At 33.5% G+C, this 14,800-nt stretch overlaps 1 protein-coding gene across 8 annotated transcripts in view; it reads left to right on the plus strand.

Annotated features, from left to right (window-relative positions):
- Window positions 1–14,800, plus strand: part of LRRIQ1 (leucine rich repeats and IQ motif containing 1) — a 207,889-nt gene that overhangs the window by 84,427 nt on the left and 108,662 nt on the right. For all 8 annotated transcript variants that reach the window (XM_015539066.2, XM_015539067.2, XM_015539068.2 and 5 more), the window contains exons 17-18: window positions 2,386–2,596; window positions 8,901–9,020. In XM_015539066.2, the coding sequence (XP_015394552.1) occupies window positions 2,386–2,596; window positions 8,901–9,020 (331 nt within the window). The remainder of the gene's footprint in view (window positions 1–2,385; window positions 2,597–8,900; window positions 9,021–14,800) is intronic.

The following is a 14,800-nucleotide window of genomic DNA, read 5'->3' on the forward strand; positions in this document are numbered from 1 at the left end:
AGAAATAGTTAAACCTGAGCAATTTCGTATCAGGTTTGACAAAGAATAGAAGGTTGTGGAAAATATAATTAGGGCAAAGGGTATAAGCTAAGTGTAGTAAACTGGGGTAAATTTAGCAAGGCCTGTTGATTCAGATTCTTCTTGTCATCCATCTTCAGATGAGAATGCTTCTTTTCTCTAGGTACATGAAGGACACCTCTCACAGGAGGGTCTTATGGCCTGCTTCTGGTGAAGGTCAAAAAGTCCTTCCTGGACATGCTGTTTCTCAAATTCCTACAGCTTAAAATATTTAGTATACCAGGATGCCGTATTTTGAGGTAGCATATTCTGAACCCCATCAACTCCAAACACTCCAGACCCTGCCTATTGTAATTTCATATAAACAACATGTAGAACTTCTTAATCTGTTATCAGTAAAATAACTAAATGATGATAATAAGGAAGGATTGCGAACTGAAAATATAGACAAGCCAAGGAGCTAAAGAATAACGAGAAAAGAAAATGTACCCATTTACTGAACCTCACCATTCAGTGTTTCAGGAAGATTCACTGTCAGTTGTGTAGATATTTCCTAAGTATGATTTACATGTGTTCTTATGCTAAGGGCATTTTATCATTATGATTTTTGCCAAAAAAAAAAAAAAAAAGATAATGATGGTGATGGTGATGATGATAGGCACCTCTGATACAAGCTGTTTTTCTCAACATGGAAACTTACATTCAGGAAGCCCCAAAGTCATCATGTTTACCTGCTTTCAGTGTAGTAAAAAGCAGTCCTTGTGTTAGTGTAACTGAGGAAAATATCCCTCACTGTTGTTGTTTCCCTTGGGAAATTTTGATGATGTTGGGCTGAGGAATTCAGGCACTCAATGACTGGTGAGCTTTAGAAGAAATTTACAGTTACAGTCGGTGAAACTTGTATGCATTTGTAGAAAAATACAAGATGCTGTCTGAGCTTAAATGAGTTTTCTTACAAGCCTTTCACTTTTTACCAGTTATAAATGATAAATACATTTTCAGATTATTTATCAGCCAAAATACCAATTATAGTGCTTTAAAAACTTCCTAACTTGTTTCTGTTCAAAAGAAGAAAGAATGAATTGATAATTGAACAACTGAATACAAATTAAATCCATTGCAAAATTTATAGTTCTGTTTACCCTACAGAAGGACATGATTTGTTGGAATGTGATTATTTTTTCTAAGCATGTGGAGTTCAAGTAGTTTATCTTAGGTCAGAAGTTTTATCCATTAACTTTAACTTTCTATTCATAGCAAAATAGATTGAAGTCTTCTACAGGGTTTAAGTGAAATTATGATGATGATAACAATAGTGATAATAAAGCAAAATAATGATAAAAATGGTTACATCATTCCTAATTTCCCACAAATATACTACTATGAGAAAAAACAATGTGTGATCTTGTCTGGCAGAGTTTATGACTCAATTCCACTTTGCCTTAAACTTACTAGTATGAGGAAGGAGAAAATTTCATTTGAATTGCCAATAATTATAAAATTACTGAAAACTGTTTTAATGCAAGGGATATATGCAAGAATCACTTCTCCTTCATGTGCCTTTTAAACTAAACTCTGGAATTTAAAGAGCACTTAAGACAGAATAATTAGTATTTTGACTATACTCAGTACCTTGATAATATTCCTGCAATAATCTGTGTGGAAAAAGGGAAATTTATCCAATTAGGAAGAGTTAAAAGGTGAAGCACACTGAGAACCCACTTACTATCATTGTTATTCAAATTTTGCTAATATTGCTGGGCAGCCTAGGGGGGTGTGGATAAAACACAGCATTGATTGATTCAGTGCCTGAAATTGTCAAATAGATGTAGGCTGGGAAAATGTTAGAATTTACTACTGGGTTTGTCATGATTTAATATTTGTCATGGGCAGGGAGGGAAGTGCAGCTAGTAATAACCTCACGGGTCCTTTCTCTTACAGTGGAGGGGGGCCCTCCCTTCTGTCCAAGGCTAGTCTCTCCACTGTGAAGATCACATCCTCTGTTGCAACTCAGCATAGGCTCCTGCATTGTCCCTTTTTGCAACATCATCACTTTCCCCCCTTTCTACTTGATCAACATACTCCGTTATCATACAAAAATCTTGGTATTATTTTCCTCCTTAAAAGAAACAAACAAAAACCCCCTAGTCCTCACATCCCTCTCTAAATTACTGGCCCGTTTCTCTTCTTCAGATTTGAAGGTTTTCCATACCATTTTTACCTATGTGCCTATTGTTAAACAAAAGATGTTCTTATTTCAAAATAATACTTGATGCAGTTCATGTTTATACATACAGTTTATGAGGACCTCTTACCTACAACTGTTTTTATGGGTTCTAACCATGTTTTCTTTCCTCTTCTGAATAGTATGGCAGCTTTGGTAATCCAGGCACACTGGCGTGGTTACATGGTACGCAGACAGATTAATTTCTCTACAAGGCTACATACTGCTGCAGTAGAACCCCTGACATTCCAACCCAATGACTGCATCAAGAATAAAACTATTTTAAAGGAAGAAAAAAGGGAAAACACCGTGAATATCCAAGAACAGAGGGAAAAGGCTGCTATTCTTATTCAGGTTAGCTTTAATCTTTTGGTGAAATAGTCCTGAGAGATGTAGTTGTCATCTTTCACTGAGTAATTCTATATAATGGACAACCCACGGATGTCAGTGATTTACAGCTACTGGATTTGCTTCTTACTTAGTTAGGTGACATGTAGGCCATAGGTTGGCTGTGCCTGTGCTTAGTATCTAGGGTGAAAGAGTAGCCTATAATTTAGAAATACATTTCTCATGACCAAGGGCCAAACTGAGCCACACAATCATATTTAAAGCTTCTGATCAGATATGCCATTTGCCACATTTGGTAACATTTGATTAGCCATAGCAACTCTCACTTGGCCTAATCTAGAGCTGTTTTTAGAAGCATGTTTAAAAATCTAAAATAATTGTTAAAGTTCTTCAAATACACGTTTTAATGAGAAATTCAGGGAGCAAGTATTGAATAGACTTGATTCAACCTCACCAAGATCAGATTTTGAAGTGAAGTTCAACCTAATCACATTCATCCTATTATTTATTTATTCATCAAATATTTTTTAGAATCTACTATTTGTCAAGCACTATTATGGGCTTAGGAACCATAACTATAAACAAACTGTATAAGTTCTCTGCCCTCATGGAATTTACATTCTAGTGGAAGAGGCAGAACTAAAAAAATACATAAATATGAAATAAACTAAATAAATACATAAAACTAAATAATGCTAAATAAATACATAAACTAAATAAACTAAATAAATACATAATGGTACCGAATTGAAAGAGAGTAACCAAAAAATTAGTTTTTCCCTTTATCCATTCTTTCAACAAATATTTCTTGGCACAAAAATCTTACTAGCTTATATTCTGTTGGGATGTGCAGTTAGTAAATAAATATGTTAGATAGTGATAAGTACGAAGAGGAAAAATAAAGCAGGATAAAAGGACAGGAGTATCAAGGGAAAGTTTATCATTTTAGATATGATGGAAATGGAAGGCCAGAAAACGTGACATTACAGTGACAGATTAAGCCATTGGCTATCTGGGGGAAGAATACTCCAGACAGTGGAATATCTGATCAAAGGCACTGATTTAGGAGGATACTGCAGTGTTTATAAAGAGCAACAAGAAGCCAGGGTGACTGGACAGTGATGGAGGGGAGAAGGGTAACACTTACAAATCATAAGTCAGCGTAAAGACTTTGGCTTGTCATCTGAATGACATGGGAAGATATAGGAACCTGAGAAGTAGGCTCACATGATCAAGTTTCCTTTATGTTGTGATTATACTGTAGGAAGGCAGGGGTAGAAGCAGCAAAATCAGGGGATATTACAGTAATTCAGACAAGGGATAATGGTAGCATGAGGCCAGAGTGTTGCAGTAGAAGCAGTAAGAAAATCACAGGCCAGAATATATGTTGGTTTATTTTGAAGGTAGAGCTGATAATATCAGTTCATGGGGGTGTGGTATGTAAGAGAGCGTAAGGAGTCATGGATGCCTCCAAGGTATTGGAATAACCAACTAGAGGAATAGCCTCAAAATTAAGTTGCTGGCTTTTACTACAAAAGCCATAGTTTTCAACATTATCTTTGCTATGGTTCTAATAAATATATTCAGTATTTTAGTTGACTTAATTTGTCTGAACTGTATTCCTAAGGGCAATGCATAGACATTACTAATGCCTGAATGGTGGTGGGAGTGGGGGGGATTCAATGGATTCAAGAAAACTCTGAGGAAAAGAAAGAACCTCAGTTACTATCTCAAAATATTATTTTGCAACATGAGAAATGAATATATCATGCAGACCAAACTCCCTCCTGTCATCAGTTGATAAGGAATACTTTGTTCAGCATTGATGGTACATGGATCTGAAACTTTTGCTTCATTCTGTTCAGTGAAGAAACAGAAGTTTATCACTTTGTGAAACAGTCTAGTTCAGGGACTGATATCTCTGATGAATGTCCTTTTGTTGAGCTTCTGTGTATCATGACAAAAGTAAGCATAATTCAGCCTTTGCAGCTTAGAGCAAGTCTCTTTTATTGTACACCATGGTATTTAAAATCACCTGAAGTGATCTCAGTTTCATTTTCTCTTCTCTTGCATACAGTCATCTGGTTACTTACAGCATTCGTATTAGTATGAATTCTAGACTGACTTACCATTCTAGAAAGCAGAGCACAAAGCAATAGAAAGAGCCTGGGCTTTAGAAGGAGGAAAATGAACATTTTATGATGGATGTGGTAGAGGCTGCTCTCTGCTCACTAAAACTCACATTCTCCCCTTCTTCCAAGCATACAGCCAGACTAGATATCCCACCTTCTCCTGCACTTTAGTATGGCTCTTTTTCTGAGTTCTAGTCAATACATTGTACATGAAAGACATGTACACCACCTCCATGTCTGGATCATTAAACATTGCACAGATATCCCTTCATATTCTTTTCCCTTTCTGGTTGGCTGAAATGAAGACAGGTTTTGAGGCATCCTTGACAGCTGTCTGTCAGGATTACAGAGCTAGCAAGGTCTGGATACCTGAATCACCTTATGTTAACGTTTTGCCCCATGGTCTTTCTCACCCTCTCGTTGTTTGCCAGATGATTACAAAGTAATCCTTTAGGAGAGAACAAGTGTATAGTATGTTTTGGGAATGGGAGTTGATGGGAGTTGGAGGGAAAATAGATACAATTTCTTGGCCAGGGAATTAATTTGAATATGTGAGAAACATGAATTAATTGTAGATGGATTACTGGGGAAAAGTTAAGATCTTGACAGAAACAAATAAGCTAGAAGATGAATCTGGACATCTATAATACCTTTATTTCTCATAAACTGATCAGAGGTGGCTGGAGGAAAGTATCTATATATATCACACCAGAAAGATACACACTGTATATTGTACTCTAGAGCTTTGGAGAAGTCCTGTCCCTGATGAGTTGGGCTGGATCCGTTGTGAACCACAGTGAGCTGATCCTTATTATTGAAAGCCTGGATTTAAGTTTCCCTTTATACCCTGTTTTCCCTAGGTCTCCATGTCACCTTGATATCTTCTGTAACCAACCCACCTCTCCCCACTCATCACTAGATTATTTGAAACAAATTCCAGATACCATTTCTTTTGTAAATATTTCAGTATGAATTTCTATAAGACCTATTGCTTTAAGTAGAACTACATTACCAACCAAAAATTGAAACTTATTTTTCAATATCACCAAATATCAAATCAATATTCAAATTTATATTGTTTTATCAATGTTTGTTTACAGATTTTTCTTAATCAAAATACAAATAAAGTCATCACTTTGCCTTTGGTTTAAATAATACTTAAAAGTCTTTTAAATACATAGTAACCCTCTCTCTTTTTTCCTTACAGTTTATTAAGGAAACTAGGTCTTTTCTCCTGTAGTTTTCTGCTTTCTGAGTTTTGCCAAATGTATCCCCATAGCATCACATACATGTTTCTTGGTTCCTTCTTTTTCTGTAAGCTGAAAGTTATAAAATTTGCTATTATTTGGGTTTTGTTTTGTTTTGTTTTGTTTTGTTTTGTTTTTTATCAAGAATACTTCAGGGGTGCCTGGGTGGCTCAGTCAGTGAAGTGTCTGACTTCAGCTCAGGTCATGATCTCAAGGTTCATGAGTTTGAGCCCCACATCAGGCTCTGTGCTGACAGCTCAAAGCCTGGATGGAACCTGCTTCGGTTTCTGTGTCTCCCTCTCTCTCTGCCCCTCCTCTGCTCGTGCTCTCTCCCTTTCTCAAAAATGAATAAACATTTTTTAAAAAAGTTTAAAAAATGAATACCTCTAAGTGGTTGTATGTATTACAGTGAAGAAGCACATAATGCCTCTCTTTTAGGAATATTAGTGACCATTGATAATAATTGCCTAGGTCAATTCTTGTAAATAGTTTGCAAAATATTGATACTCTATGTGTAATTTCTTCATTTTTAAACAAAAAAAATGTCTATAGAGAGAAACTTTGTTTAATTGACTATGTAGTTTACCTTGAGGTGCAATTCGCTGGAAAGTCAGGTTAAATGCTTGATGCTTTTTTACCAAGTTTTAGATTAATAAGGTTTCCCAGTATCCTTCAGAGGTCACCATAATGTGTTCTATCATAATATACACATAAAAATTTTAAATATATGATGTTTAATTCCATTGCAATTTTACTCTTACTGATGCTCAAATTGTCCCTCATTTGGCCAGGTTAGCTTCAAATTAGCTTTTGTGACACAATTCAGTAGTTTTTAAAAACTTCCCTTGCTTTCTAATGTGCCATTATGTTTCAGGTTCATTTTGCATACCTTTTGTGCCAGGCCTAGATTCAGACATTGCGCCAAAGATCTTTGGTTCCTTTAATGGGGATAATATTTAGAAACCCAGCCTGGGTTTAGGAGTGAATTAGGATCTTAGAGGTGTTGTTGTTACTGGTATGGTCATGGTTTCTAGATGTTTTTTCATTGTACGGAGCTTACAAATACATATTTTTAAGAAAAAGTATACCATGGGTTCATACTGATATTTTAATATTAAATTTAGGACTACAGGATTTTTACTTATTCGATTTTATATTTGCATCTTTTTTCTTCTATGGAAATTTCTGGTTCCCAATAATATTAACATAATTGTTCTTTATTTTTTTCCTCCTTTTCACTCTCCTTTCTGTGTGTGTGTGTGTGTGTGTGTGTGTGTGCGTATCTGTGTTTGTGTCTGTGTACACATGCACATACTTAGTGAAAATAAATAAGGACCATACAAATAAGAAAAAAAAACAGGCTATTTATTCAGAGACTGCTATAGCAAGGGACTCAGCCACTCTCAGTTGCCTTTGGCATAGTCTCAAAGGCAGGGGGGAGAGTAGGAAACCTTTAGTGGAGAAAGAGAGAGAGAAAAAAAAGATCTTCAGGTATGGTCTAATTGGAGGGTTTGGGCAGGGGGAAGGTATTAAAGCGGGCAGCTAGAAAGTAGGACATATTATGTGATTGGTTGGGAAGCTTATTTGGCTAGCTTTGGTTGATCCTGAGTTGGAAGTAGGAACAAAAGTAGGGAGGCTGACAGTCATTGACAAAATCTGGACCATTCTTGGCTACTTGTTGCCGAAGTTGTGGTTTGGCTTTCAAGGCTAGTTGCTGCAGAGGTTATGAGTGACTTCTATTGTCATGTATGTTCTGGCTATTGTCCATATATTCCAGTTCTCCATATATAGATTTTCCATGATAACAATACCAATATTATTACTAACAATATGATTATTGAAAACATATTTAAGGTATCTTCTGTAGTTAAATTTGTCTTTTGAGTATATTTGACTAGGAATAAATATATTTTAAAGTCACTTTAAATAACTTCCATGTGTATATGCCCCCAGCATAAAATATATTTTTGTATCTCTTCAGGACTTCCTTTTTATTTCATATTTGTTTGTTTTATAGTTATTTTATGCATGTGCACAGTTCCAAAGTCAAATCTAAGAAAGGTATATTCAGAGAAGTCTGGTTTCTGTTGCTATATCTTGCATCCTATTTTCTGCCTCTATACTTAATGATTTTTAAAATTAATTTCATAACTTTTATTTGTAAATATTAACAACCACATATACATATATGAATATATTTGAGTGTATATGTTTATATAATTTATGTATTTATTGTATATTTATATGCAAAGTTGCATAAAAATGGCAGCATACAATATACACTTGTTTCTATCTTGTTTTTTTTTATACTTAATGGATCTTAGAGCTCACTCCCTAGTAGTATATAAAAGTACTTATTTAAAAGCTACAGAGTTCTTGGAGTTATAGTTAGGAAAGCTTTCTCAACTCCAAGATTATTAAGGAATCTGAATGATTTTAATTCTATTTTTATGTGCTTAGTTTATTTTAAAATGAAATTAGTTAATAGTTATGGGAAAAGATTATACCTTTCTAATATGGCCATTTGTATATGTTGAAATTTTCCTAAATGTGTGTTAGTTTATTTTATACACAATTATTTGAAAATGAGAAAAATTGGTTTTCCTTTGTATCTCTTTCTTCTTAGTTTAGAATGGGTCCTGGAGGAATTGTCAGATAATTGATTGGTTGACCTACATGTGCAGTTGAGGGAGTTTTAAAGATTCTTTTCTGCTTACCACAAGGAAAGTCTCCTGAGATTCAGAACTTTAGACACATGCAGTTGTTTAATTTATCTTACAGTTTTAAGTGTCACATAAAGTTCAAAAAACAGATTATTGAGCCATTAAACTAAGGGCTTAGATGTTTTATCTTCCTAATGGGATAACACAGAGAATCTGGTTTGTAGTTTGATCTATAACCTTGTATAACATGCTTTAAATTTTTGTTTAGGCAGTTTGGAAGGGCTTCCTTTTGCGAAAGAAACTGACAACAGCTTTAGAGGCTATTAAGAATGAAGAATCTGAAGAAGAATATGAAGAAATAAATTTGGAGGATTTTACATTTGATGAAGTAAGTACCAACCACAACGTATAAATATAGGTCTTAAAAATGTTTAGTATACTGTTTTGGAGCTAAATCAGTTTTTAAGATTTTTATCCTCCTAACACTATGTCATAGATTATTTTAAACAACACTTGAAAAGGTATGCTTCTGATTTCTTAATATCCTCTTTATTTACTCTACAAGCATGTACAGTATGTGACTGTGCTCCGAGAATATTAACAAGAGTTTGTGCGTACTCTTTGACAAAATGATTTGCACAATGTTTTGTTTATCAGTTATCCTTCATTAAATACAACTCTGAGCTTATGTATGCCCTGCTCAACAGTCTTTTGTAGTTCTTTGTTGCCTCACAAAATGAGGACACTCTCTATATTGTTAATGTAAGAGTCCACAGTAAGGTACCAAAGTGTAAAGACATCTATACCACTTCTGTGACTTCCAAATGCTCCAACCAAATCGAGCACTGTTTTATCATACAGAGCACTAGCCTTTTACATTAGTTTTACTCGCTCTGTTTCCTCTTCTCTAGACAGTTACACCCACATAAACACCACTCCGATGAAGATGTAAAACATATGAACATCTCCAGACTTCCTCATGCCTCTGTAGTATTCATACCTCCATCATCATAGATTAGTTTTCCCTATTTTGAACTTCCTATAAGTGGAATCATACAGTATGTCATCTTATTATTTCATGTAATATTATGTCCATAAGATTTATCTATGTTGTTGAGTATAGTTGTATATATACCAATCTTGAAAATACCCACTTTTTGGTGCACTTGGATGGCTCAGTCAGTTAGTTAAGTGTCCAACTCTGGATTTCAGCTCAGGTCATGATCTCCTAATTTGTTGGATTGAGCCTAGGGTTGGGCACTGTCCTGACAGTGCGGAACCTGCTTGGGATTCTCTCTCTCCCTCTCTGCTCCTCCTTGGCTTGTGCACACACAGGTGTGCACATGCTCTCTCTCTCTCTCTCTCTCTCTCTCAATAAATAAATAAATTAATTAATCAATTAATTAAATAAATAAAAAGAAAATACCCACTTTTTATCTATTATTTGAGTACGCTACTTTTTAAATCTATTATTTGAACACACCATTTTTTTATTTGAATACATACACTTTGAATAGTAATCTATTCTACTATTGGAAGATATTTGTTGTTAATTATAGTATTGCCTATTAAAGCTAAATGCTACGAACATTCTTGTGCATGTCTTCTGATGTACATAGTCACATTTCCTTTAGGAAGAGAATTTCTGGGCCTTAACATTCACCTGCGTTTAGTTGATAGTGCCTAATGGTATTCCAAAGTGATTATATCAGTTCATAGCCCTATCAGAAGAATATGGGTGTTTTAGAGGAGCTCTATCTTCACAACACTTTGTATTTTCATGTCTTTTTCTTCCATTCCAGTAGGTGTGTGGTGGTATAGCTATTGTTGTTTTAATTTTCATTTGTCATAATTAATAATTTTGAATACCTTTTAAAATGCTTATTGGCTATTTAGATATTCACTTTTGTGATATGATCAAGTGTTTGTGTATTTTTTCATTGGGTTGTATATCTTTTCTTCTTATTGATTTGTAGAAGTTCTATATATGTTCTGAATACTACTCTCTTTTCCCTTGCAAATATTCTAACCTCTGTGGCTTACCTTTTCACTGTCTTTATGGTTAACTTTAATGAACAGAATGTTTCTAATTTCAAATAAAAAATTTAATTGTTGTGATATATGAGAAATCTTTGCTTACTCCTAGATCATTAAGATATTCTAGAAACTTTATAGCTTTCAGCATTTAAATCTAGATGCACCTGGAATTAATTTTTGTTTATAGTGTGAAGGAGGGGTCATGTTCTTCTTGGGTCAAATGAATCTATAAATCAACTTGGGAGAAATAATATTTTTTAGTCTATTACTTTTTAAAATCCATGAACATAGACTATCCCACAATTTATGTAAGCCATTAAAAATCTCTGTAAAAATGCTTTGTAGGTTTCATCATAGAGGTCTTTTACATTTTTGGTTAGATTTATCAGATATTTTCTGATATTATATTTTTGTATATTGACCTTATATTCAGCCACTTTGTTAAAATCACTTATTAATTTTAGTAGGTTATCTCTCAGGTCTTTGGTATTCTGTATACACATCATGTCATCTGAGAACAATTACAATTTTTTTTCCAATTCTTATGCCTTTTATTTGTTTTGTTTGTGCATTTGTTTGTTTTTGATTTACTATTTCTGGTAAAATGTTGAATAGTGGTGATATTAGTTTTCATCATTTTCTGGCTTCTGGTCTTTGGGTGAAAGCTTTCAGTATTCCACCACTAAGTAAGAGTTTTAATATAGGTTTCTTGTAGAAACTCTATATTTGATTAAGGAAGTTACCTTCCTTAACATATTTTTACCATTCCAAGAGGCTAATATGATGATGATGATGATGATGATGATGATGATTTTATATATGAGTTCGATTTTATCAAATACTTTCTATGCGTATAACAGTGATTTTCAAACTTTAACTCTTATATTCTTAGAATAAACCAACTTAGCTGTAATGTATTATCTTTTTTATTATCTCTGAATTTGGTTTACTAGTATTTGTTTAGAATTTTTGCATTTATATTCAAGAAGAACTTGGATGTATAAATTTTCTCTTTTATAAAACTGTTAATTTAGATTTTGGTGTCACAGTTATGTTGGCCCTATACATTTCATTGGGAAATGTTTCCTCTGTTTTGTTTTCTGAAAGAGTTTGATGTAATATTGATTTTATTTGTTTCTTAAAAATGTGTCTCAGCATATAATATATTTGGGGAAATGTTCCATGAGCATTTGAAAAGAATTTTAAGTATATTGTTACTAAGATCACAGTTATTTCAAGTTTATTAATGTGGTTTTAAAAATCTTCTGAGTCCTCAGTGACTTTGGGAGGAAGAATTCTGTTATTGACCGAAGAATGCTAAAATCTCTTACTATGATTGTGGGTTTCTCTAAATGAACTTAGAGTTCTGTCAAATTTTGCCTCATACTTTGAAGCTACATTATTAGGGCATCACATTTTGTATAGGAAGTGATTGTATCATTGACCATTTCATCATAATAAAATTCCCTTGTTTAACTCTAGGTTCCCTCTTTAACCAAATGCCTTAGTGGCTACTTCCTCTGATATTTCATACCTACAACAACTTTCTTTTGGCTGGTAATTTTATAGTAATAGATATTTTTCTAACCATTCCCATTTAACATTTCTGTGTTTTATATTTAAAATTATTATCTCATAAGAGACTATAATTAGGTTTTGCTTATTTTTATATTCCATTCTGATAGTATTTCATTAACATATTCAAATTATTTTAATATTTTTTATAGAATATAATTAGATTTATCAATACCATCTTTGTATTAGTTTTTTGTTTGTCGTATGTATTCTATGTATATTTTCTTAGGTTTTTATTGCCCTCTCTTGCATGAATCAAGTTTTTGTTTGTTTTCCTTTTCCCCCCTTCATTAGCTTGTTGGTTTGTGGTTATGTTTTTCCATGTACTTCATTTTTTCCTGCATTAACATGCTTCCATCTGCATTTATTTTCCTTCCCTGAAGGATTTGTTTTAGTAATTATTTAACTTTAGATGCGTTTTTTATCATTTGAACACTTCTTTTACTTTAAAACTTGAAGGATATCTTCTCTAGGCATAGAAATCTAGGTAAAGTTTTTGTGTTTAAAGATGTTATTTCATTAGCTTCTGGCTTTCATAGACTCCGTTGAAAAGTCAGTACTAAATCTTAATTTTCTTCTCTGAAGATATCCTTCCACTCCTGGACTACTTTTAAGGTTCATTTTCTGTGTTTGTTTTTCAGCAAAGGTGTGATTTTCTTTGTATTTACTCTGTTTGTAGTAAGGAGGTTGAATGGCTTCTTGAATCTGTGGTTTATGTCTTTTAACCAGTTTTGGAAATTTATTGGCCAAGTATTTCAAACATTTAATCTTTTTCATTATTTCTCTTCTTTGAGGTAAAGTGCTCCCAAAAATGTATATGTTAGAATTTCTCATCATTTCACATTAGACTTTTCACCTCTGTTTTGAATTGTCATCTATTTGTGTGTGTGTGTGTGCTTCTGTGTTTTAATTTGCATGTTTTTTACTGACCTATCTTGTAGTTCACTAATTGTCTCTCTTAAGTTACCTAAGAATTTGTAGCCTATATTTTGAATTCTTAATTTTAGTTATTCCATTTTTTTATAGTTTTAGAATTTCTACTTATTTATTGTAAGTTCTAGTTACATGTTGAAGTTTTCTATCATCTTCTATATTTTCTTGAATATGCAAAGTATGGTATTTTCAAAATTTTCTCGGTTAATTGCAACATCTGGATCACTTGTAGGTTTATTTCTATTGACTGTTTATCTCTTGTATTTTGAGTTAGTTCTCCTTTTTGGCATTCAATCTTTGATTAAGTATCAGACATGAATGAAAAAAGTGTGAAGAGCCCGAAAGGTGTTTTCTTTCTCTAAAGAGGATTTAATTTGAATCTTGCAGGCAGATATTGTATGGAAGAGTTTCTTTGAGGCTTATTTTCAAGCTTTATTGACTGGTATTTTTCTGGTTTCTCTTGGGGGCTGAGCTAATATGGTGTCTCAACTAAGAGTGACATATTTACCAGGTTACCCTCACCTTGTTTGTCCCTTGATTCTAACCCCCTTCTTCACAGCATCCAGTGACTGAAGAAGTTCCTTCTTAGCTTTTTAGTACTCCAGGTATTCCTATTGCCCTTTGATTCTAGGTGTCTCTCCTACACATATTCTACATGGAGTTGGAAAACACATGAAGGGGAATTTTATACATTACTTTGAGCTCACATTTCTGTGGCTCTTTCCTCTTGAGGATCTTAGTCCAATCCTAACTACCTTGGCATCCCTGCACTTCAACTTCTGTGTCCTCATTCCAGTGAAACTGCTACAAGAAACTTCATATTTCTGCTTGGCTTCTTTTTCCTGTTAATAAAATTAAGAATTTTCCTGAGGGAAAATGTGGAGGGAAATATAGGATTCACATCAGCATGACACTCTACTTTCTAGGATCTTGGCTTTTTAAGTCCTGGATGCTTTGATTACCCTTGAGTGCCTTCAGCTCCTTTTTAAATGTAATAATTATAGATGTTCTCAGGATAATTTTAATTCTAATTAAACTATGCCAGAATGAAATGGACAGAATGAAATTTTTATAAATGAGTATTTCAAGTCTGTGGTTATCTTAAATATTTCAGGCATTGTTCTCACCACAATGAAGAAAACAGGTAAGATCCCTAACCTCACAGAGCTTACATTTAACTTGAAGTGATAAACAGTGAGTAAATACATAAATATATAGAATGCTATAAAAATACATTTTTACCTCTTTTTCATTGGCACTGCTTTATTTTATTATTTTTTTGAAATTAAGAAAGGTGTCCCTTTTTTTGAAAACTAAACATATAAATCATTAATAGAAAAGATCTCAAAGTTAGCCATTTGAAAAGCTTGGCATCAAAACTTCTTACCATTCATCTTCTAGGAAGTTAGTAATATGTAATGACTTTATTGTACAATTTGGGAAATTAAATGCTTCTCTTGAGTCTTTAGGATTATTTATGCTCATTACTTAACAGTAATGAGTATCATAACAGGCTATGAAAGTACTGTGATGGCTAATGAATTATAGGTTTGAGTGACAATGTAGTATCAACCACTTTCCATGAGTTACATAGTATTTTCTTTTTCTATACTTCTGAACATC

This window comes from Panthera tigris, chromosome B4 (assembly GCF_018350195.1).
Source record: "Panthera tigris isolate Pti1 chromosome B4, P.tigris_Pti1_mat1.1, whole genome shotgun sequence".
Classification (NCBI taxonomy): domain Eukaryota; kingdom Metazoa; phylum Chordata; class Mammalia; order Carnivora; family Felidae; genus Panthera; species Panthera tigris.